At 36.1% G+C, this 23,850-nt stretch overlaps 1 protein-coding gene across 1 annotated transcript in view; it reads right to left on the bottom strand.

Annotated features, from left to right (window-relative positions):
• The window catches only part of AGBL1 (AGBL carboxypeptidase 1), an 832,111-nt gene that overhangs the window by 419,829 nt on the left and 388,432 nt on the right, over positions 1 to 23,850 (bottom strand). The window contains exon 19 of the mRNA XM_044660138.1: positions 11,805 to 11,934. Within this exon, the coding sequence (XP_044516073.1) occupies positions 11,805 to 11,934 (130 nt within the window). The remainder of the gene's footprint in view (positions 1 to 11,804; positions 11,935 to 23,850) is intronic.

Raw genomic sequence — 23,850 nt, 5'->3', positions numbered from 1 at the left:
TTCTATATGTGTGTGTGTGTGTGTGTGTGTGTGTGTGTATGTGTTATACGTATATATGTGTGTGTATCTTTGTCAAATGGCACCTTCTTTATTGGGAAGAAGGTAAGGAGGGAGACAGGTCAGAATTTAAAATGTAAGAAAAATAAATTTCAAAGTAAGAAAGAAAAAATAATTCCCCCCCTTTCTATACTGAAGTCGGTATGCTATGATAGGGAGAAAAATTGACATGGAATAAAAAAAATATTTCAAGTATTTTGCCAATATTCCACATGTGGCCTTGAATATGTAATTCATGGGCTCCTTGAGCCATAGTTTCCTCACTGCTGAAATGACAGTGGTGAAGTGCTTGCAAAGGTAAGGAAAGCAATTTGCATAGTGTAAGTTTTAATGTTATTGGGAGTTATTATTATCATTTCTTTTTTTTAAAAAAAACCCTTACCTTCTGTAATACTGTGCATTGGTTCCAAGGCAAAAGAGAGGTAAGGGAAAGACAATGGCTGTTATATGATTTATTCAGGTTCACATAGACAGGAAGTGTCTGAAGTCAGATTTGAACTCAGACGTCCCATCTCTTGCTCTCAATCTACTGAGACACCCAGCTACCCCCATTATTATTTCTTTAAGCAATATGTCTAATATTCCTTGAGACAAAGATGCTAAAATTCACTTCCAGAAAACCATCATTTTATATTACTTAGAGCAATATGGAAGGGCGAAAAAATAAAGGGAAGAGCATTTGTTAAAGGGCTTAGTAAATGATAAGAACTGTTCCAAGGGCTGAAGTTATAGATACAAAAAGGATAACTAGATCTGACCTCAAGAACATTACATTCTAAAAGAATAAGACAATACATATAAGGGAGTGGTAGCTGAGAGGAATGTTTTGGGCTGGGAAAAGACAAGTATGGTGAATGGAGTCAATGGATAATTCAATATACAGGACAAAAGGTAAAAATCAATGGAGACATGAGGGATATTAGAGCATAGAAAGAGAGGAATACACTACAGAATGGCAGCAAATTTTCTAAATATGTATTATGATGAGTGTAGAGCCCCATGATTGGGTAAGTTCCTGAGATATTAGCTACATGGGAAAAGAAAGTGGTTCCTTTGATTTTCACTATATCAGAGTCTTCCAGTTAACATTCTCTCACTGATCTATGATAGCAAGCATTTTATTAAGCTTTCCATCAGAAAAGGAGAGAAATTTTATTTTCAGAAAACAAACTATGAGTTTTCAAGATCAGAAATATTATTCAGTAAAAAGAACAATAATAGACTACTATGCACCAAGCTTTGTGTTTTACATGGAGGATACAAAGGTAAAAATGAAAACAATCTTGAATCTAAAGGAAATTATATTCTATACAGTTAGCTAAGGGACACTGAATAGAGAACTGTCCTTGAAGTCAAGGAAGACCTGAATTCAGATTTGGTCTCAGACACTTATTAGCCATGAAACCCTGGGAAAGTCATTTAACATTTTCAGGCTCAATTTCCTCATCTGTAAACTTGGAAGAATAATAACTACTTCTCAGGGTTCTTGTAAAGATGAGATGATATAATATTTGTAAAATACTTTGCAAAATCTAAATTTGTAAGTGCTAGTTTTTGCTCTTATTATTATTATTGAAGATAAGGAAACCAAATTTTTTACTGAAAATTAAACTATATATACTAAGTAATTTCCTATTGGAAAATCTTAATGAATAGATGGATCAGGGTAAGCTTTCTATACAAGGTTTCACAAGCTGGAGCATGAAGGAAGCTAGGAATTCTTAGAAGTTAAAGTAGGGAGGGAGGGCATTCCAGTCATAAGGCACAGCATGTACAAAGACAGGGAAGCAAAACAGAAGATGTCACAAAAGAGGAACAGCAATCAAGCTATTATAGTCAGAATGAAAAATATGGGAAGGAGAAACATACAACAAGACTGGAAAGGCAGAATATAGTCGGACTATTAAAAGATTTGAAAGCCAAACAGAAGAGTTTATATTTTATCCAGGAGGAAAAAGAGAATTGCTGGAATGCTTTGAGGAAGAACATGATATGAACAAAGTTGCACTTTAACCTAAATTTGTCAAATGAATAGAGAATATATGAAAGAGGAATTTAGCTAGATTCAAGGAGACCAATTGCAATGATAGTGAAAAAGTCCATGTAAAAGACAAAGGGGGCTCTAGCTAGGATCATTCCTATGTAAGTACAGAGAAGGGGATGATTATAAATATTGTAAAGGTAAACTGGTTGGTTAAGCAAGGGATGGATTAAGGATAAATCTGAGGTGAAAAACCTAGGTCATCAGAGGAAGGGTTGCATTCTTAACAGAAAGAATGAACTTAGGAAAGAGGGGAGGATTTCAGGAACATATAATGTTTTCTTTAGGCATGTTGAGTTTGAGATGCCAAGAAATATCAAGTTGGAAATGATCTACAGATAATTGACAAAGAAGTGGAATTCATGTGACAGACTGGAACTAGATAAACATCTGGTACTTGTCTGCATAGGGGAAATCTTTGAACCCATTAAAGCTAATGAGATCACTGAGAAAAAGCATATAAAGAGTGGAGAGGAAGTGTGTGTGTGTGTGTGTGTGTGTGTGTGTGTGTATGTGTGTGTGTGTATAAAAGAGGGCCCTAGGGCAAAGCACTGAAGTACACCTAAAGATAGCAAAGTTAGACTAGGATGCTGCTTAATCAAAAGAAATTAAAAAGGAATAGCCAGATAGTTAAGAACAGAACAAGGAGACAGAAATGTCTTAACAAACAAGGGCTGAGTGTGTATCAAGGAGGAAGGGATGCAAAACAGGGTCAAAGGATGCAAAAAGACTGAGAAGTACAAATGTTGAAAAAAAAAGTCATCAGAATCATTGGTCAATGGATCACTGGTATCCTAAAAGAGAAAAATTTGATTCAGTTGAGTGAAGAGGTCAGAAGCCAGATTGCAAGTGTTTAAGGCATGAGTATGAAGTTAATAGAAAGAACAAATGCTGATTCTATTTTCTTGAGGTTTGGCTATGTGAAACTGAAAAGAAATAAAGCATAGTAAATCTGAAATGTTTATTGTTTTAATGGTTGGATAGAATCTGGATTTATTTATAAGTAGTAGTGAAAAGGCTAGCAGATAAGTAAAGGCAGAAAATTAAAGAAATAAAGAGAAGATAAAAGAACTGACCAGTTTCTCAGGAACAGTGCTGTTCAAATAAAAAAATAGCTACTAAACTATACATAAGAATCATATTGTGTATTGGACATTGTATGCAAAATAATTTTAAAAGCTACATATTAACATTTTATGTTATATTAAATGTTTGTTTATTTTGTTATCTAGACCCCAATTACATTTTAATCTGGTTCCAGCCATATTACAGAGTATTATAGGTTGTACATTTGACATCACTACTCTAGAAGAGAAGATGGAGGTGAGTTCAAGATCATAAGTCAAGAGTTTGCCATTTGCAAAGATAAGGTACAATTCCTCTGAGATAGGAGCAAACAAGAGAGAACAGGAAATAATATTGAGACAATTTGGAGCATAGTATTAAAGACAAGAGAGGGTACATGAGATATAGCCTCAATTTTTTCAGTGAAATATTTTGCAAGGTCATCTGCTGAGGCAAGTGAGAGTTAAAGCTATCATGTTAAGAACTTGAGGGAAAAAGAGAGGACTTATAATAGTAAATAAGAGAAAAGACATAGAAGGTTTATCAAGAAAGAGGAAAAATGGGAGGTACCAGGTTAAGATGGCAGCAGAGTAAAAAGCAGCTGCTTGACCTCTCCTAACCCACTCATATAGGACTCCTCAAGAAGACATAAAAACAAATCCAGATGAACAAAGGGACCCCACAACAGGACACAGCATTGAAGGTACATGGAATCAGGGCACTTCCATGCTATAAAGGGGTGAAATAACTCTCACTAAAACACGAGCTAAGCAACCCCCTCGCCCCTAAACCACCTACAGTGCCAAAGCCAACACAGAAGGGTTAGAGCAAGTTTGGGGTACCCATTAAGTCATTGGCAGCTCCAGGGCCTACTCCTGAGAGCAGCAAGACTTAAGACCCCAAGAGGCTAAAGAACGCATGGACTTTGAACACAGGCCCTGAGTGCAGGCTCGGTTGTAGATCGCAGGCACGGACAAGGATCCTGAGCGCAGGCGAGGACCTTGAGTGGGGAAGCAGCGCAGAGTGGTGTACAACTGTGGAAGCATTTCTCTGAGACTGTTAAAGGAGCTTCAGGCAGAAAAAAAAGCAAGGGGACCACCAGGAGGCTTGACCCTGAGAACAACTAGACCTGAGACCTCAGGAGAATAAAGAGTTCAGACAGACCCTGGGCGTGAGGATAAAGCTGAGTGGGCATGCAGCTCACAATAGCAAGCCAGACTCAGGAACCCAAGAAGAGAAAGATGAGGAAGAAACCTTTAACACTCGACAACTTTTACACAGAAAAAATCCGGACAACAGAGCAAACAGCAGAGGAGAACAAACAAGTAACCATATCTAAACCTTCCCAAAATAATGAAAACGGATCACAAGGCTTTGAAGAGTTCAAATCTGAAATTATGAGAGAGATAGAAGAGATCTGACAAGAAAATAACAGTTTAAAAGGCAGAATATCGCAATTGGAAAGTGAGGCAAATAAATCCAAGACCTGAAATGACCAGATTGAAAAGGAAAACCAAAAGATTACAGCCAAAAATCAGTCTCTAAAGTCTAGAATTAGGCAATTAGAACAAGATGCCCCCAAATGAGAAGAATTGATAAGCAAATTGGAGAACAAAATCAAACAGCAGGAAAACAGGATAGACCAAATTGAAAAGGGAAATCAAAAGAATATAGCAGAAAACCAGTCTCTAAAGACAAGAATTGGGCAAGTAGAAGCCAATGATCTCTCAAGACAGCAAGAACAAATAAAACAAAGTCAAAAGGCTGATAAAATAGAAGGAAACATGAAATATCTCAATGAGAAAGTGACAGACCAAGAAAACCGGTCTAGAAGAGACAATTTGAAAATCATTAGTCTCCCTGAAAAAGCAGAAATTAATAGAAATTTGGATTCCATACTAAAAGAAATTATTCAGCAAAATTGTCCTGAAGTTCTACAACACGAGGGCAATATAGACTTTGAAAGGATCCATAGATCACACTATACACTAGACCCAGAAAAGACAAGCCCCAGGAATATAATAGCCAAATTCAAGAGCTCCCAAGTATAAGAAAAATCTTACAAGAAGCCAGAAAGAGACAATTCAGATACCAAGGAGCACCAATCAGGATCACACAGGATCTGGCAGCCTCCACACTAAAAGACCGCAAGGCTTGGAATATGATATTCAGAAAGGCAAGAGAGCTGGGCCTTCAATCACAGATCAACTACCCATCAAAATTGACAATATACTTCCAGGGGAAAGTATGGGCATTCAACAAAATTGAAGATTTCCAAGTATTTGCACAGAAAAGACCAGGATTAAATGGAAAGTTTGATATCCAACCACAAAAATCAAGAGAAAGATGAAAAGGTACATAAGAAACAGAGGGGAAAGAAAGAAAACTCATAATTTTTAAATTTGCCTTTTTAAGGGCCTCAGTAAGATCTAATTATCTGTATTCCTATGTGGAGAAATGCTATGTATAATTCTCTGTAGTGAACTCTATTCACTATTATAGTATTCACTATTATAGTAATCAGAAGAATAATTCATAGGGAGAGGGTGGAATACTAAATGGTCTAAGATGATATGGGGGATGAGAAAGAGGGGGGGGTGAATAGCAGGGGACACCAAGAGAAATTTGAGAATAAAAAAATTAGGATATTCTATTACACACAAAGAGGGCATGTGAAGGGGAAGGGACAAATACTATTATTAGAAGGAGAGGAAGAGAGATCAAGAGGTAATTTTTAAACCTTACTCTCAGTGTAATCAACTCGGAGAGGGAAGAGTAGCTATACTATCCATTGGGTTATAAAACTCTATCTAACCCTACTGAGAAAGTCAGAAGGGATAAACCAAAGGGAGCAGGGGAGTAGGGAGGTCAAAAAAGGGAGGGGAGAAGAAGGGGGAGGGAATTCATTAGCCCTTCAAAAACAAAAAGAGGGGAATAACAAGGGAGTAGAAAGGGAAGTTAATCAAGGGAGGGGATAATGGATACCAGCTTAAAGCAAACCACTGGTTTAAAAGGAAATAGTTTAAGAAGAAGGGGTAGGAATAGGGGAGAATACAAAAATGTCAGCGAATGCACAGCTGATAATTATAACTCTGAATGTGAATGGGATGAACACACACATAAAAAGGAAGCAAATAACAGAATGGATTACAAACCAAAATCCTACCATATGTTGTTTACAAGAAACACATATGAGGCGGGTGGACGTAAACAAGTTTAAGGTTAAGGGCTTGAGCAAAATCTTTTGGGTGTCAAATGAGAAAAAGAAGGCAGGAGTGGCAATTGTGATTTCTGACAAAGCCAAAGTAAAAATAGATATGATTAAAAAAGACAGGGAAGGTCATTACATCCTGATTAAAGGCAGTATAAACAATGAGGAAATAATACTGCTTAATATGTATGCACCAAGTGGCATAGCAACCAAATTCATAAAGTAGAAACTGGCAGAGCTCAAGAAGGAAATAGATAGTAAAACCATAATAGTGGGAGATCTAAATATTCCTCTTTCAGATCTAGATAAATCAAACCAAAAAATAAATAAGAAAGAGGTAAGAGAGGTGAATGAATTCCTAGAAACATTAGATTTAATTGATATGTGGAAAAAAAATTGGGACAAAAAGGAATACACCTTCTTTTCAGCTGTACATAGTACATTCACAAAGATTGACCATGTAATAGGGCATAGAAACATTGCAAACAAATGCAAAAGAGCAGAAATAATAAATGTAACCTTCTCAGATCATAATGCAATAAAAATAGTAATTAGTAAGGGCACCTGGACAGGTAAATCAAAAACTAATTGGAAATTAAAAAATATGATTCTCTAAAACCAATAAGTCAGAGTTGTTTTGATTTGCATTTCTCTAATTATTAGAGATTTAGAACACTTTCTCATGTGCTTATTTATTCTTTTGATTTCTTTACCTGAAAATTGCCTATTCATGTCTCTTGTCCATTTATCCATTGGGGAATGGCTTGATTTTTTATACAACTGATTTAACTCCTTGTATATTTGAGTAATTAGACCCCTGTCAGAGTTTTTTGTTGTAAAGATTTTTTCGCAATTCGTTGTTTCCCTTCTGATTTTGACTACATTGTTTTTGTTTGTACAAAAGCTTTTTAGTTTAATATAGTCAAAACCATTTCATTGCTGTACTAGCAGCAATGCAATTACCCAGGAGAATTCTGAGGGACTTATGGTAAAGAACGCTACCTACATTCAGAAGAATAACTGCAGGAGTGGAAATACAGAAGAAAAACAATTGCCTAAACACATGGGTTGAGGCAGACATGATTGGGGATGTAGACTCAAAACTATCACACCATTGTAACTATCAATAATATGGAAATAGGTCTTGATAAATGACACATGTTAAAACCAGTAGAAATGCTCATCAGCTATGGGGTGTAGATTTTGGGGGGTGAAGGGGAAAGTAAGCATTATCATGTAACCATGTTAACTTTTCTAAAAAATAAATATTAAATGTTAAAAAAAAGAAAGAGGAAAAGTATTACCATGCAGCATATAAAGATCTAGTTGAGTTCATAAAACATAAATTTTTATAGGATTCAGTCAGCAGATTTTCATGACTTCCTCTAACTGGCTTAAGTAGTCATATGTAGGAATGAGACAGAAGATATTGAGAATAATCTAGTATTGTCATCTAAAAAGGGATAAATAGAAGCAACAAGCAATTCAAGGGTAAAACAAAACAAAACATTGTTAAGCTAAACGAGTTAATTACTGAGTCAAGATTTTGAAGAAGAGAAAATGAGTCCAGAGCAGAGGGAATGGTCTGGGTTAAAAGGAAGAAGTTAGACTATTTAGAAGTAGTGGCAAGGTCAGAGAAATTTGTATCATTTTACACATTTCTAGATTTGGAGAATAGAAGAGATGGTGTCCAGAGAGTCCGTAGCTCCTTAGAAATTTCAATAAAACAACACAGGATTTCACCAGCTTAAGTTGGAAAATGCCAACATTTTTTGGCCTTTTTCTCTGGCTCCTATTTTCAAAGAGGATGATTAATTTAGAAAATACATGCCACAAGGACTGAATTAGGCCAAACTGTTGTCCAGGAAAATTATTTGAGTAATTACAAATTCCATTCCACTTGAGTCTCACAGAGAATGACAGAGAAAAGAAGCAGGAAAAAAAAAACACCTAGTTCTTTTCCCAGTAGAAAAAAAGGCAGTTCATGTGAATTGTAAACTAAAATCAATGGGCTCTTCAAAGAGACAGAGAAATAAGTTTACCAACTCTCCTGTATGGGTTGTACAGAGAAACGAGGATACAAAGATAAATGACCTTTCCTAGTACTACAATTCTGAATCTCGACATTGAGGTAAGAGCCAGAGACTGAAATAACAGCTTAGTTCTGTATATGAATCTAATTTAAGTACCCAACATCATTCTTGAGATGGGCCAGATGTTAAATAATTTTCTCATGCTGTACCTATTCCAACCAACTCAGTCACAAGATTGCCTCTGTAAAGAGCATGGGCATTAGAGAAAATGTATGTATATATACGCATGTATATATGTATGTATGTATGTATGTGTATACATATATACACATGCAAGTATGTATCTTCTCTGATATCTATGCCCCTATGTGTACATGCATATAGGTCTGTGTGGGTACACATGGATATCTTCTACAATACATGGCATATACATGTGCATATATAAAATGCATATAAAATAGTTACATAATTTATGTTTCATACATACATTGAGAAAAACTACCAACTGTTTTATATTCCTCAAATTAACCAGTTAGGTACTTCCTGTGTCTGGTTTATTTCCTTTGATGTCCCAGTTTGTAAATTCCACTACCTCACTCCATCCCATCCCTGTACATGTTCATTCTGTAGCCCAAAACTCTCTCCATCCAAATGTATTTTCTCTCTCTTTCTGAGTGGCCTCAGCCTTGCAAGACTCTTATTCTTTGTGCCTCATTCAAAGTTTATTTCATTGAAATCCAAAAGAATTTTAAAGTCTTTGGCAAATTCCTGGCTTCTCTGAAGTGTCCAAGAAGTAGAGCAAACTTGCTTCCCCCTAGCAATATTCCCCAGATGAGAACAACATTTATGGACCAGGATAATCAATAAGGAAGAAAAAGTCATGCACTGGCATTTATTAGCATGAAGATTAAACTTCTGATTATTACTTATATACCAGTGGTGCTGGTCAAAAAGGGCCAACAAACTCCATAGATTCAAAAGCAATGTCCCAAATTCTAGATGACATTAACAAGCATGATAGCAGAGAATAGAATGAGATAATCCGGACTTTATTACAGAAGCATTAACATCTTTGGGTGCATAGGGTTCCATAACATAGGGAAGACCACTTTGGAAATATACTCTTCTTCCCATATCAGTGACCTAAATGAAGGAAATATTAACCCCATTCCAACCCCCATTTTACCTAGTAAGCTACTATACAAATGTTCAAGGACCTGTTCTCTACTTTTCCTCCACTCACTCACATAACTATGCCTGATTAAGATAGATTGCCTGTGTTGCAAATTGCCCCAGGTGTCGGGCCATGTTGGATACCCACAAAGAATTCAGAGATAAGAATAGTGTACATTCCAAATATGGGAGACAGTCTATGCAAAGGTATGGTGACAAGAAATTGAATGTCATGCATGTATGAGAAAGAGCAAAAGGGGCAGTTTGACTGTATCAAAGAGCACATGAATGGGAATGTATAAGACTAGAAACGTAGGTTTAAGTCAGGTTGTGAGAAGTTTTGAAAGCAAAACAGAAGAATTTTTATTTTGTCCTAGATATAATAAAATATAATTGGATTTATTGAATAGGGGAGTGGCATAGTTACAACTATTGTAATAATAATGCTAATAATAATAGCAATAATATTAATGCTAGCTAGTATTCAATAAATCTTTAAAGTATGTTTTAAATGTTTTGTGTTATCTTATTTTATGAATATCATTTTGACATTTAGCAACTAGATGGAAGATGAATTTAAGAGGAGTGACATTTGAGTTATGAAGCCCAATTCAAAGACAAAGAAAACAGTCCAGGTATGAGTTCATGAGAACCTGTTCTTCACTGGTGGCCATGAGTATGAAGAAGGAAACACAAGGGAGAGATATTACAGATGTAGAATGAATATGATTTGGCAACTCATTAGATATTTGGGGTGAAGGAGTATGAAAAGTTGTTCAAGGCTCTGAGGTTACAAAGTTGAAAGACGGTGGTGGTCTCTAATGAAAAAAAAGAGTTGAGTTTGGAGATAGGGAGGGATAATGAATTCTGTTTTGTGTATTTAAGTGTCAGATGCCTAAGGGATATACTGTGATGGAAGAGCCCTGCTGTTCCCCCTACTTCTAAAAGTGGAGGTTACCTCCATAGACTGCTGGCTAATGTGTGATTAGCATTTGGGGCATTGACTTTACTGGGTATCATTGTTATGCTAGCCACCTGACTACTCCTAACGATTGAGCAATCACAAAAATAATCTGCTGTCCTATAAAAAAGGAGGGGGGAACTCAAGAAAATATTGTCTTTGTCTAATAGAAAGCTGAAAACTAATTTATCCCCATCCATGGAACCTCAAAATGGTTTGTCTAAGTTATTTATGCTTCTTTATTTCAGAGCTGGGAAAATCTTCCCTGAATAAGACAGGCACAAATACTGGACAAATGACAGTGCTTATGGTATCTTCAGGAGGTTGACTAAATATATCCAGGTAGCTAACTAAAAGGTGATATAGAGCCCATTAAAGAGCTTTGTAACACTGTGAATAGCATTTAGTAGTCAGCTGTTTCTCACCCACTTTTCAGATGGTCCCAGCAGGAAACAAGTCTGTGGCTGTCATGTTTATAGCTAATTAATGTTTATTTATATTTTTAAACAAGCCTTTCACCTGTCACGCTTTAAAATAAATCTTCTCTTCAATTAGAGGTTGTCAGAGCAGAAAGGAATCCTGCCTTGTTGATTTTCTTTACATGAGTCAGGTAAGGTGCCAACCAGCCCTAAGAGGGTGTCTCTCCTCCTTGCTCCTCTTGCTGCCAAATCTCCCTACCCAGTAGTTACTGTACCACCCAGAGGGATGCCCTCCAATCAGGGTACTAAATGAGGGTTGAGATGGAGCTCAGCTGCCCTCCTCTAAGTGGAGGGTCTGTATCAATCTGCAAGGTGCCCATTAAGTGAATCATTGCACTGATAACCTCCTATCTTTTGGATTGTTGTTATTGCTGTTAATGGCAAAACTAAAGACCTTAAAGGGGAAAAGCATTTTTTCCAGATCACATGAAATAATAGAGAAACTGCTCACTTTACCTGGCTTACTTCTGGCACTTTTTACAATGCATTTCATAATAATTACTGTGGTCCTATTTCTTCAAATCCTGCTTGGAGTAATTTATTGTGTTTTAATTATGGGTGTTACATGGTCATTTTGACACTTCTAATATAGGTCCTGGGTCACTAACTAACTCCCATCCAGATCCTTAAGTGAGCAAGTTTATTTTGTTATATAAGGCTAGAACTGGGTTCTTCACCCACTAAAACATCTCACTATTAGTAATGCTTTTCAAGTGGAAAATGCTTGTTATCTGATTGCAGTTTATTTTCTTTGAAACTGCAGAGTAACAAAATAAAGACTCACCACTGGGGTCCGACCAATGCTATTCAAATAGTGTAAGAGGCCTTTCGTATGGTAGATAGTTGGCTGGTGTTGAGAACTAGGAGAAAGCCATTGTCTGTTGAGATCCTCCCCTCTCAGGGAACATCTGTGACTGAAAGAACCAAAAAAATAAGGGAGAGAATTTGAAAAAAATGTTCTCAAAGCAAACAATCCAAATAATGAATCTAGCTTTCTTCTGACTTTCACCAATTCAGTAATAAATTGTATATTCCCATAGAGCTACATATCTGTCCTTTAATGTCTTCAAATAAATTTCAACAGCCCATGGAATAGAAGTAATCATCACTCATATTGACTTTGATTCTTTGGCATCAGGAACTTTGGAGGAAACACAGAATTGTGTTACACACACACACACACACACACACACACACACACACACACACAAGGACATATTCACATATACCTGAAGAGCAAGTCTATGGGATTTCTTGAGATTCTTTTCCCTTTAATCAAAGATATGCTACTGTATACTAGATAAAGCACTGAATTTGGAGTCAGGAAGAGCTAAGTTTAAATCCAATCCACAAGTGTGAATCCAAGCAAAACACTTCACCTCCCTGGGACTCAGGATTTATATGTTTGTGGTGTTTCATCTGTAAAATTAGGAGTAAGTGATAATCTTTAAATTTCCTTCAGGCTCTAAATCTATGATTCAATGAATCTTTAGGCAATTAAGTTGATAGAAGTTTTTAAGATTTTACTTCATTAAGGGAGTGTACAGATAATTTGAAATAGGTCACAACTCTTAATTCCATAAATTCAAAGAATTTTTGAGCTGTAAGGAAAGTTATTGATCATCTCATTCAATAATTTCAAATTCTGGCAGCAAATCCCAAGAAGGTACTGGCTGTGTCTACAAGATTTTTCTAAGAGATCTTTGAATGTATATGTTTGGTCATTTCCAACTCTTTGTGATCCTGACCATAATATGTAAAGAGTTTTCTTTGCAAAGGTACTGAAGTGGTTTTCCATTTCCTTCTCCAGTCGAAAAAAGAAAACAGAGGTTAAGTGATTTGCGGAGTCACACAATTTGTGAGTGTTTGAGGTTGGATTTAAACTCAGGTCTTCCTGACATCAGGCCCAGTTCTCTATCCACTGAGCCACCTACCTACTTCATTGAATTTGCATCTAACTCCATAAATAAGCAAAAAATATACACTCTGCACATTTAATAAATAAGATTACTCACATATATCACTAGATTGGCATAAATAGCCAAATATGAAGTCATAATGGCAGATTTCATTACTAATTATAATGATAATGACAACTTACATTTATATAAAATACTTTAAAATAAATAAAAGTGGTGCCAACCTTATTGCCCTTGGTCTTCACTACAGCTGTGTAAAGTAGTTGCTATTGGTATGATCATCCCCCTTTTACATATAAGGAAACTGAGGCTCAATTAGTTTAAATGAGTTGCCCATGTTTATAAAGCTAGTAATCAGCAGATGCAGGATATGAATCCAGGGTTTCCTGATTTTGTACTCCCTCTCCATTTATTCTGACTTTTTGCCATTATGTATTTTCTCATTTAAAATGCTTCTAAATTAATCAACAAGTATTTATGAAGCACTGGATCATGTACCAGGTGCTATGGAAGTATATTTAAAAAAAAGAGAAAAGGAATGATTACAACTTACAAGGAGTTTACAGGGTAAGGATACAATCACAGTTTTATTGGGATGTGCAAAATTTGCTGAAGTTAAGAGGAAGTCTTCAAAGAATGACTAAGTCAATTCAAACCCCTTATATGACAGATGAGGAAACTGAAAGACAGAGACTAAGTGACTTACCTAAAGTTATATAATTAGTAAGTGGAAGGTGCTGGATATTTTCAATTTTATGTTCATCATTTAACATTTTTGATATCTTTTTTGATATCATCTTTTACCAATAAGTGCCACCCCTCCTCTACTACCCAGCTAACCAAAACCATATCATATAACAAAGCAAAGCAATTTAGTAAAACCAACCATCATATAGACCAAGTCTGACAAAGTATGCAATGTCTCAGCTTGTAGTCCTACTGGAACGATGGAGGAGGTTACATTTTTTTCAGCTCTTCTCCAAGGTCATGTTTTTTCACTACTATATTGATAAAACATTCCATTTTTTTCCTTTTCTAAAAAAAGTACCAGATATATCAAGTTATGCATCTTCTTCCTTTGAAATATTCCTCTATTCTGTTTTTTTTAATTCTCTGGACTTTTTTAACCTCTTAGTCTAATCTCCATTTAAAAAAATAGACCAAAACCCTGTGAGATTGATTTAATTATTAGTGTTTTATTATTTGTCTTTTTTGCTTTTCTTTTGTTTAAAGATTTTGCAGTTGAATGTTCTACTTGCCAACAATTTTAGTTTTGTTTTAAGAATTCTTTATTGAAGGAGGCAATTGGGTCACTCAGTGGATTGGGAGCCAGGCCTAGAGATGGGAGATCCTAGGTTCAAATTTGACTTCAGACATTTCCTAGCTATGTGACCCTGGCAAGTCACTTGACCCCCATTGCCTAGCTCTTACCACTCTTCTGCCTTGGAACCAATATATAGTATTGACTCTAAGATGGAAGGTAAAGGATTCTTTATTGAAGGGACATTTTCCCCATTAATTTTTATGTTCCATATTATAGCATATTATTTTTTATTACATCTTGAAGTTCTTTGCTTTTTGAAATATTCTATTCCTTTTTTTCTATGATTCTTCATGCTTTCAGAAGAATCTTGGATTGTTTAATTGAGGTTCCTTCATAGAGAAAGGCTGTCTTTTGGCTGCTTGAAAAAAAAATCTGTATTTTTAAAAAAATCAAAATTCTAAACAATTAACACTACAAATCTTTAGGTTCCAACTGTGGAGTCATGGTACTTTTATCTGATAGCAATGTATAGAGTCAATCACTGAATTATTTATTGTCTGTATTCAAACACTGTGGTCAATTTTATTTTATTATTTCTTATGGTAACATATTCAACTTTTTAAAATCTGATATTGCTGTTTTTCTCTAGGTCTATGACATATAAGCTTTTCTTATGAATTTTATTTTCTGTTTGTCACTTTGGATGATATGTCATTCATGTATCCTCAAAGGTATAATCTTCTGCTTCTCTTCTGCCAAATTTTAACTAGTAGTTAATCTATTTTATTTACTTTTTTTAAAAAACCTTTACCTTCCGTCTTGGAGTCAATACTCTATATTGGCTCCAAGGCAGAAGAGTGGTAAGGGTAGGCAATGGGGGTGAAGTGACTTGCCCAGGGTCACACAGCTGGGAAGTGTCTGAGGTCAGATTTGAACCTAGCATCTCCCATCTCTTGGCCTAGCTCTCAATCCATTGAGCTACCCAGCTGTCCCCTGAAGCTTTTAGTTTAATATCTCTCATTCAGTTTTTTAAACCTTTTGTAAATTTGGAGAGATCATCCATTATGTTTCCTATATTTCTATTATATTATTTGTCTTCATTATTTCTGCTTTAAGAATTCTGATTTCTTACAAATATTTCCAAACGTTTAGCTTTTAAGTGTTATTTTTCTTTTGATCTATTTTAGAGCTTCTTACTGGTTTTTTATTATCTCTGACAAACCTATAAAATTCTCTTTTTCCTTGATGATTGTTGATTGAATGTCCTTGATAGAATACCTATTCGATGTTTGGTGGGAAATTTTCCCTTTTTTCCCCCAATTTTTCTCTTATGATTCTCAATTTTTGTATCTGCTTGGAAGCTAAAATTATGTAAATTTTCAACGGAATTTTTGTCATTTGACCCTTTTTTCTTGTTTTCCAAGTTGTTTTAGCTCAATTCTTGGCCTTTATGTTTTCTCCAACTAATCCCTTATTGTATCCCACACAGAATCCTGAGGCTTGAAATCCTCAGCCATGCTCAGTATATAGGGCTCAGGCTTATTTTCTGCCCAGAGTAAACTCCATTGGGAGAGAACTGACTCCAACAAAGTTTCTTAGTCTTTTTTCTCTTGTATATGAAATCTCCATCCATTCTATCTAGCTCTATGCAGTTTTCTCCCCCTAATATTCTCTTTTGCTTGTATAACTTTTTTTTATTATTGTGAGTAGGCAGAATCAGGGATTTCAACTGCTTGTTATATGCTTGTAAGGTGGTAAGAAAGTTTAAATCAATTCATAACCATAGCAGGACCAGACAGGGGTTTTTACCATCATATCCTGATCATAAGCTTGTGAGGCTGCTTCCATTGATTGCATGTTATACATGTATGCATAGGATGTGTAACACATGCCAAGGCATGCTCCAACATCTCCATAAATTGGAATTTAGCTCTAATTTCAAAATTTTAAAGTAATATAGATGTTAATTTAAACATGTATGAGTTACATTTCTTTAAGTTGGTTAATAAAAAATAATTTCCTTTATAATTAAATATTGTACAAACATTCATCTTACTTTTTAGAAAAAAATTATTTCCCATAGCCTAATGAAATGTATTATATATTCCAATGCTGTGTCTGGTAAATGGGACTGGGAAGGAGTGAAAAGCATTAGTGGGAGTTCTTGAAGATTAAACTCTGAATTTTGTTAATGTTTTTGTTTTTTTACCTTGTGCATTGCTTATCTTTTAGCTTGTGGATTTACTAAAGATTGACTGTCTTTTTCCTTCTTAGCTTATAGAGTTATATAGAAAAAATATCATACCCATCTTCCCATTTAGGATAAATTCTCATTTGTATTTTAAGATCAAGAGATAAAACACAAAGTCTATTATCTGCAGAGTCAAGTCTAGAATCCAGACCTGCCCAATGTACTTTCCAATAGAACATGTTATCTCAAAAAGCACACAGACTTACTTCTCTGTGGACTTAACATCAGGTGTCTTACCTCTCAAGAGAGATTTATAGACTTACAGCAACAGTATATTTGTCTAGCATAACTTCTCAAGAGGTGCTGATGCAATAAGGAAACTATCTCTGTGATTTCTAAAGGGACTTATTGTTCTTGTTTAACTCAATTCAAATGAAGAAACCAAATATAAAGAGATGGCCCTTGTCAGCCCATAGTAGTTGGGGATTAAATGATATTATTTTCACATCATGTCCATCTTGAAAACATATCTTTCTTTGAGCTACTCAGTTCAAAGAATTTTTAAGATCTGATACAGCATAGCTACTATGTGGTTTACATATATTTTATTGAGTACAGAAATAAAATGTAGTCATTTCTAGATAACTCTAAATAATAGCCACTTGATATAATTCACTTTGCCCCAATACCCTCCCGAAACCTCAGGATGGTGTGTGTATGGCATGGTATTAGAGCCAAGGAAACTGATCTTTAAGGGCAACAGTTGACGACCTTTTTGGCCTTGAGAGCCATAATCGCCTGTGGAAGGAGGAGGATGGAGGTAGAAGGCACTGGAATATGGGGCGGGGGCTGAAGGGCCCCCTGGGGCACATCCTGGGGCTCTGCCAGGACTGGATGGTCGGGAGGTGGAGCCAGATATGACTCCAGAGCCATACCTTGCCAACCCCTGTTAGGATAATGGCTAAAATGGTACTCTAAAGCAGTTGTTCCCAAACTTTTTTGGCCTATTGCCCCCTTTCCAGAAAAATATTACTTAGCGCCCCCTCGAAATTATGAAACTATTTATTGAACTCAGAATAGAATGTAATACAAAAAATTGTGGCCATCACTGCTCTCCTGGATCGTTGCAGCACCCATCAGGGGGCAGTAGCGCCCACTTTGGGAATCACTGCTCTAAAGCAAGAATGATCTATGGAGGAGACTTGTCTCAAACTCAAGATTATTTATTGGATATTTTTCTCTACCTTTAGGTCAATTACTGACCATGCTCTCATCTTTGAATGATATATAAATGATGTAGGAAGCAATGATGGCTCCAAGCCTAAATCTATTTGCATAAAAGAAAGGTATTTATATTACCAGATAAGATTTAGTCATGATTCTGTTGCTTATTTTAATCACAAGTATGTCATCTAAAGTGTGGCATTTTATATGGGAATACTGATAAGTAAGCAGGGAGACTCTATGATAGCAATGTCTATTTTCTTTTCTTAAAACCCAGAATGTAGAGAAGACTCACATCCCCTCTATCCATTCTTTTCCCATTTCTGACTTCTTAAAACCATCTTTAAGTATTTGCTTCTTGTAGTTTATCAGTCCCTTTTTACTGCTTACTGGAAGCTCAAATTCTTTAGCTTAATCATTAATTCTGTTTTTTACCATTAAAATGTTTTGACTCGAGCAATTGTAGGTTTCATGAATCTCCCTGCCTGAGGTTTCTTTTTCCTTTCTCTCATCTTCCTTCCTCTTCTTAATAGTGATGACATCTAGTGATAAGACTTAGTTTGTTCCACTTCGTGACCAAGGGTGAAGGTAAAATATTAAGCAGATCTTTAATGCTGATAGCAAATAAAAGAAGCAGGAAGCCAAGACTCGCTTTTGTATGTGTTTGCTAAGATTAAATGAATTTCTTTTCTTTGAATCCAAGATGCTTATGTCCATGAAATTCATAGTCACTTGATTTCCTTTAAATGCTCTGAGTTTATTCTCCTTGGCCTAGATCTCCATTGGTACTGTGATTTTTGCAGCTCAAAGAAATGATGAAAGGTGCCTTTGTCCCTAAGAAAAGCATTTCTATTTGCAAAGATGAAAATAAAAGTATATGTATACTAGAGTCTGAGCATATACCTTTCAATTTATTCTCTAGAGGCTTAGTTCAGTAACTCACTGAAGAATACTGAAACCAATAACAGCACAACCAAAGATCTGCTAATACTATGTATTGTAAACAAATCTATGGTTTTGTAAATGGGGACTCCTTACCTTCATTATAGCTTTTATCTACATTGCATGTTAGGTTGTTATACTTGAGCCTGAGAAATGTGAAATACTTTTGCTAGAGTTCTTAAAACTCAAAAACAAAACAAAAAAAAGCAGAAATAAACTCATTTTACTTCCACTTAATCTCTTCCTACCTAGTAATGCATCAATTCAATTCTAATCAACAAGAATTTCCTAATTGTGTATAATAGTGATGAGCAAACTATGGCCTGTGGGACAGATGCCACCCCATGAAATGTTCTATCCATCTGAGAGACAACATTCCTAATCTGAAGAATACAATGAGTAGGATACCATACAATGAAACTTAAAAAGAGTTTCCTTAGAAACAGACTGACAGATGAGAATTTCCTTTCCTTTGGCCCCCCTCTTTAAAAAGTTTGCCCATCACTGGTGTACAAAGGACAAGATAGCAGGATGTGTATCAGGGCTACAAAGGCAAGGTAAAAAAGTTCCTGCCTTCCAATGTGGAGAAAAATAAAATTTATGGAACTGTTTGCAAAATAATTTGAGAAGAGAATAAACTAATATATTGGGAGATCTGGGGAGAACCCGAGTTGAACCATGATGGACACTAAAAATTCCAAACAGTAGAGGCAAAGAGGGAGTACATTTGTGACCATGTGAGAGAACCTATTAAAAGCTGCAGAAGTGAACAAGAGAATTCTGAACTAGAAGAACAGGAAGTAGACCAGTTTGATGGATTCACAAATGTCTTATTGTATTCTAAACCTGAGTCTAAATCTTTAGTGAATCCTGCATTAGATAGCCCAGGGAAAACATAAATTACATGAAGAAGTGTGATGTTAGAAAAGAATAGAAAGAATGAAGCCAGAAAGTGAAGGTCTTTAACACCAAACTGAAGAGTTTGCACTTCATCCTAGAAGTAATAGGGAGCTATTGAGAGTAAGAGCATGATATGACAAGATATGTGTTTTAAGAACAATTATTTTAGCAGCTCTTTGTAGAATACATTGGAAGGAGAAGAGAAAAAAGAGCAGAAATTAATAGAGTTAAGGCAGTAATCTAGGGGAGTGGCAAAGAGAAGCTGAAATGGAGTGGTGGTTGTAGTAGTAGAGAAGTGGGTATGGACTCAAAAGATACAGAAATAAAATTAATATGACTTGTCAATTGATTGGGTAAGGAGAGTGAGGGAGAATAAAGAATCAAGAATGACTGGAGTTTTGAGCCTGGATTCCTTGAAAGATGACAGTTTCATTAATAGAAACTGAACAGTTTAAATAATAGGTTTCATTCAGAGAAAGACAAGGCATTCCATTCTGGCCATGGTAACTTTGAACATATATGGGGCATCCAGTTAGTAATATCCAACAAGTAACTTGAGATACTGTATAGAAATATATAGATAGATTTAGAAACCATAGACATAAATATGGGAAGTGAACTCTTAAAAGAAGGAAGGAAATAAATAGTGATTAAGTATCTACTATGTACCAAGCCCTGTGCTAAGTGCTTTACAAATATTATCTCCTATGATCCTCAAAACAACCCTTGGAATATCCTCATTTTTACAACAGTTTCATGGGACCACTTTTCTTTGTTATGAAGAGTTCTTTGTCACTTTTGCTCTTTCTCTTTCCATTGTACTATACAGAGCTATGCAAATTCACTATAGTTAACTCTCCTGGAAACCAGAAAAGAGATTCAAGCTGTGTCCTTTTATATTTTGCCTAGTGGTAAACTCAGAGTGAAAGAAATGCTGACAATTTGTTAGAGAAACCAGCAAAAAGTTAATATGATAGAGGAAATAGGGTACATACTTGGGCAACTGTAACACAAAATATTGTAATGTTACTGTATTTGAAGGCTGAAAAAGAGTCATGTGAGGTCTTATAGAGAAACGGTCATTATTGTCAAAGTCATCATGAAAGGTTTCAGAGCAGATGGCATTTCAATTGAGCTTTAAAGAATGATAGGGCTGTTCAAAAGACAAATTAGGAGTTCCGCTATTTCTCTCTCTTTTAATCCCTTACATTCTGTCTTAGAATCCATACTAAGTATTGGTTCCAAGGATGAAGAGCAGAAGGACTAGGCAGTTGAGGTTAAGTGACTTGTCCAGGGGTAGTGAGCTAAGATGTGACTGAAGTCAGATTTGAATCTATTATTTCTTAATTAGTAAACTTCAAACACCTTTACCTTTTATTCAAGGTCTGCACAATCTATTACCACTATACACTCCTGAGTTTTTCTCATAATGTTTTTGGTAATGTATTCCATTCTTCAGCTAAATATTGTCATTCTCTGTTTCACCAATAAATGGCACATTCGGCTCTGCCATCTCTGTGCTTTGGATCAGGATGTTCTCCATCCTCGAATGTCTTGAGAAAGAGAGGCAACACAAATTAAGAGACAAAGAATATATAGCCATAAAGGCCAAAATTGGTGGCTTTAGGGGTTTCTTCAAAGCACTAAAATCTATTAGTAACCAGTAAAAAGTTAAGCTACCTGTGGTATTAGAAATTCATATCCAGAGGTCATAACTGAACACCAAACATGAAACAGGGAATGTCAGGTGATTAGATATTGGCATAGCTCAACCAGTTTTCACCAAGTTTCCAACTATTACAGTTATTATTTGATTTGCCATCTCCAATTAAAACGTGTTTACCAGCATGTTCTATCACATACTTTCCTGACAAAGCCATGCAAATATAGCCACTGACACAGGCATTGGAAACTAGTAGAATTGTCATGCCACAGGAGGAAGAAAGTTGAAAAGGCTATCGGTTTGAAGAATAAAAATAACATTGTATGTTTCCTGTGGGTTTTAGGAACACACAAACATGAATGTGTGCTCTGAACCATGTATGTGATTGTAATCTCCATGACATCTCAGTGTGTGAATGTGGCTTCAGCACTACCTATGTATATGCAACTATAGATTATTACAATACATACTACACCAACCCCGAGTGTTTTTTTTTCCTTTTAAAGCAAATCTATCGGCTTCAAATCTCCAAATCCTTTTGGCATTTTGTGTTAATAACATCAGAGATTTCTTGTAGTCAGAGAAATAGCTGCTGCTATTCCCCAGGATTTGTTTTAAGTATTTGAAGATGAAATGCACCCTATCTTATTATCTACTGTAGCATTTCTGAAATGACAGCTGCTCCCTGTGTGTGGAGAGATTTAGCAGATGGACAGCTACCACTAGCTGGCAATATATTCAGTTTCTCCTTTCTCTGAAAAAAGGCCATCCCTCAAATGGATTTTATAGCCCTAGTTTGTTTATAAAGGAGAGTGCAATGATGATAACTGCCATTTTCTCCCTATGAAATTACAAACTTAAAAGAAAAGAGGCATTCCACATTTTATGCTTTAAAGATAAGGGCACTTGGTCTAACCAGTCTTCCCCTCACTTGTTCATATAACTCAGAAAAGTTCATTCATTTCAATTATAAACTGGTTCCAAATAGGACTGTATAAATGAGGACTTCCTCAAGCATAATTCTCAAGAAATGGGTTTTTGATTCAAACTCTAAGGAGCTGAAGGCAGCTACACCTTTCCTTGAGAAGGGGAATACCTCCTTTGATTTTTTGGGAAATGTAGTCCTTGTGGCCATTAAGTCCAAGTCTTTTGTCAAAATGCAAGCACAGAGCTGTTATGCCCTGATCACTAGCCAGAAATTCTAGTTGTCATACCTAAAACATAGTCATGGTCAAATGAAGGACGACATACCCTAAAGAAGAAAGCTATCTCAGTGACTCATTTCTTCAGCATTATACATAGATATAGTTTAGCTGTTAAAAGCTGATATTAAACAACTGGTTACCAGAAAACATTCACTATCAGTTACAGGATCTTGAAACTCAAAACCAACTGCAAAAAGGGTCTGAGAATGAGGAAGAAAATAGAAAGAGTGAAAAAAAAAGTAAATTGAGTCACTTCTTCAAGGAGAATCTATAAAGCTGCAGTCAGAAGATAAAATTATTCCAAAATCCCTGATCCATTACTGATAAATGGAGAGATAGGGGCAATCAGATGGAGTGAATGATGTCAGCCCTGATAATATTAGTGCCTGGGGCACAGTGAGCTCTAAAGTCTAAAACGAAGCATGGTGTTTGATATTTAGCAAATAGCTCCTCCATTCACTGTGCATTCTAAGAACAGTAGGCATGTGAATGAAGGATAAGAATATCTATAAGGGCAAGAAAAGCAAATATGACTCAGGAAGCTGCTAGAGCAAAATGGGGCACGATCAGGAAGACACAGCACTCAGAACTTTATAAATGAGCATGACCAGGCTGGAGAAAAGGAAGAAGGAAGTGGCTTCGTTCTTAGGTCACAGAACTCAAAACAACCTAAGTTGACAGAACCATTGTATATGCACAACAGATTTTCATAATGCAAAATTCCCAGGGAGTCAACTAGCCAGAGAACAGATGGTGAGGCCAGGTTGAGGTGACAGTTCAGGACCTACAAGAAAGTATGGCTAGGAAACAAATACAACTTAAGGTTGATTATCTGCCCAGCTCCAGAGGGTAAGCTCGGGGTAATGTGCTTATCCTACAGGACAGGCTAATATACACATTTACAGGAACCCATTGTTTCTCCAAGAGCATGCTCTTGGCTGCTCTCAAACTTCTTAGTCAATCAGAAAATTGAGTTGTCACAAGGGTTTAACACAGGGGTTCTTAATCTTTTTTTTTCATTCCCTGGCCCACTTGACAGTTTAGTAAACCTATGGATCTCTTCTCAGAATGCAGCCTTTAAATGAAATAAAATGCATAGGATTATAGCAACCAACTACATTGAAATGCCATTTTTGATGCTTTTAACATACTTTTGTCTTAGTATCAATTCTAAGACAGAAAAGTGGCAAGGGCTATAACAGTGATGGTGAACGTTGGACATACGCACCAAAGATGGCATGCAGAATGTTTTCTGTGGGCATGAGGCCACCACCCACCCAGAGTTCATTACTAGAAAGTCAAAGGGACTAGAACAGAGCTGCTCTCCTCCCCATCTTCACCATGCCTGACAACATTTTTTAACATCACCCACTCTTCTGCCTATCAACCCAATGGGAGCACACAGCAAGTAAGGTAGGCAGCTCAGAGATGGTAGAGCTGAAGGGGAGCAGCGGAGCATTCAGGCCATTCCTCTCCCCCTCTCTACACTTGCTGAGGACATTCCTCATTTCACCTGCCCCTC

The sequence above is a fragment of the Gracilinanus agilis genome, chromosome 2 (assembly GCF_016433145.1).
Source record: "Gracilinanus agilis isolate LMUSP501 chromosome 2, AgileGrace, whole genome shotgun sequence".
Classification (NCBI taxonomy): domain Eukaryota; kingdom Metazoa; phylum Chordata; class Mammalia; order Didelphimorphia; family Didelphidae; genus Gracilinanus; species Gracilinanus agilis.
Note: the sequence above shows the minus strand (reverse complement) of the source record. Positions and strands in the feature narration are given on the sequence as shown.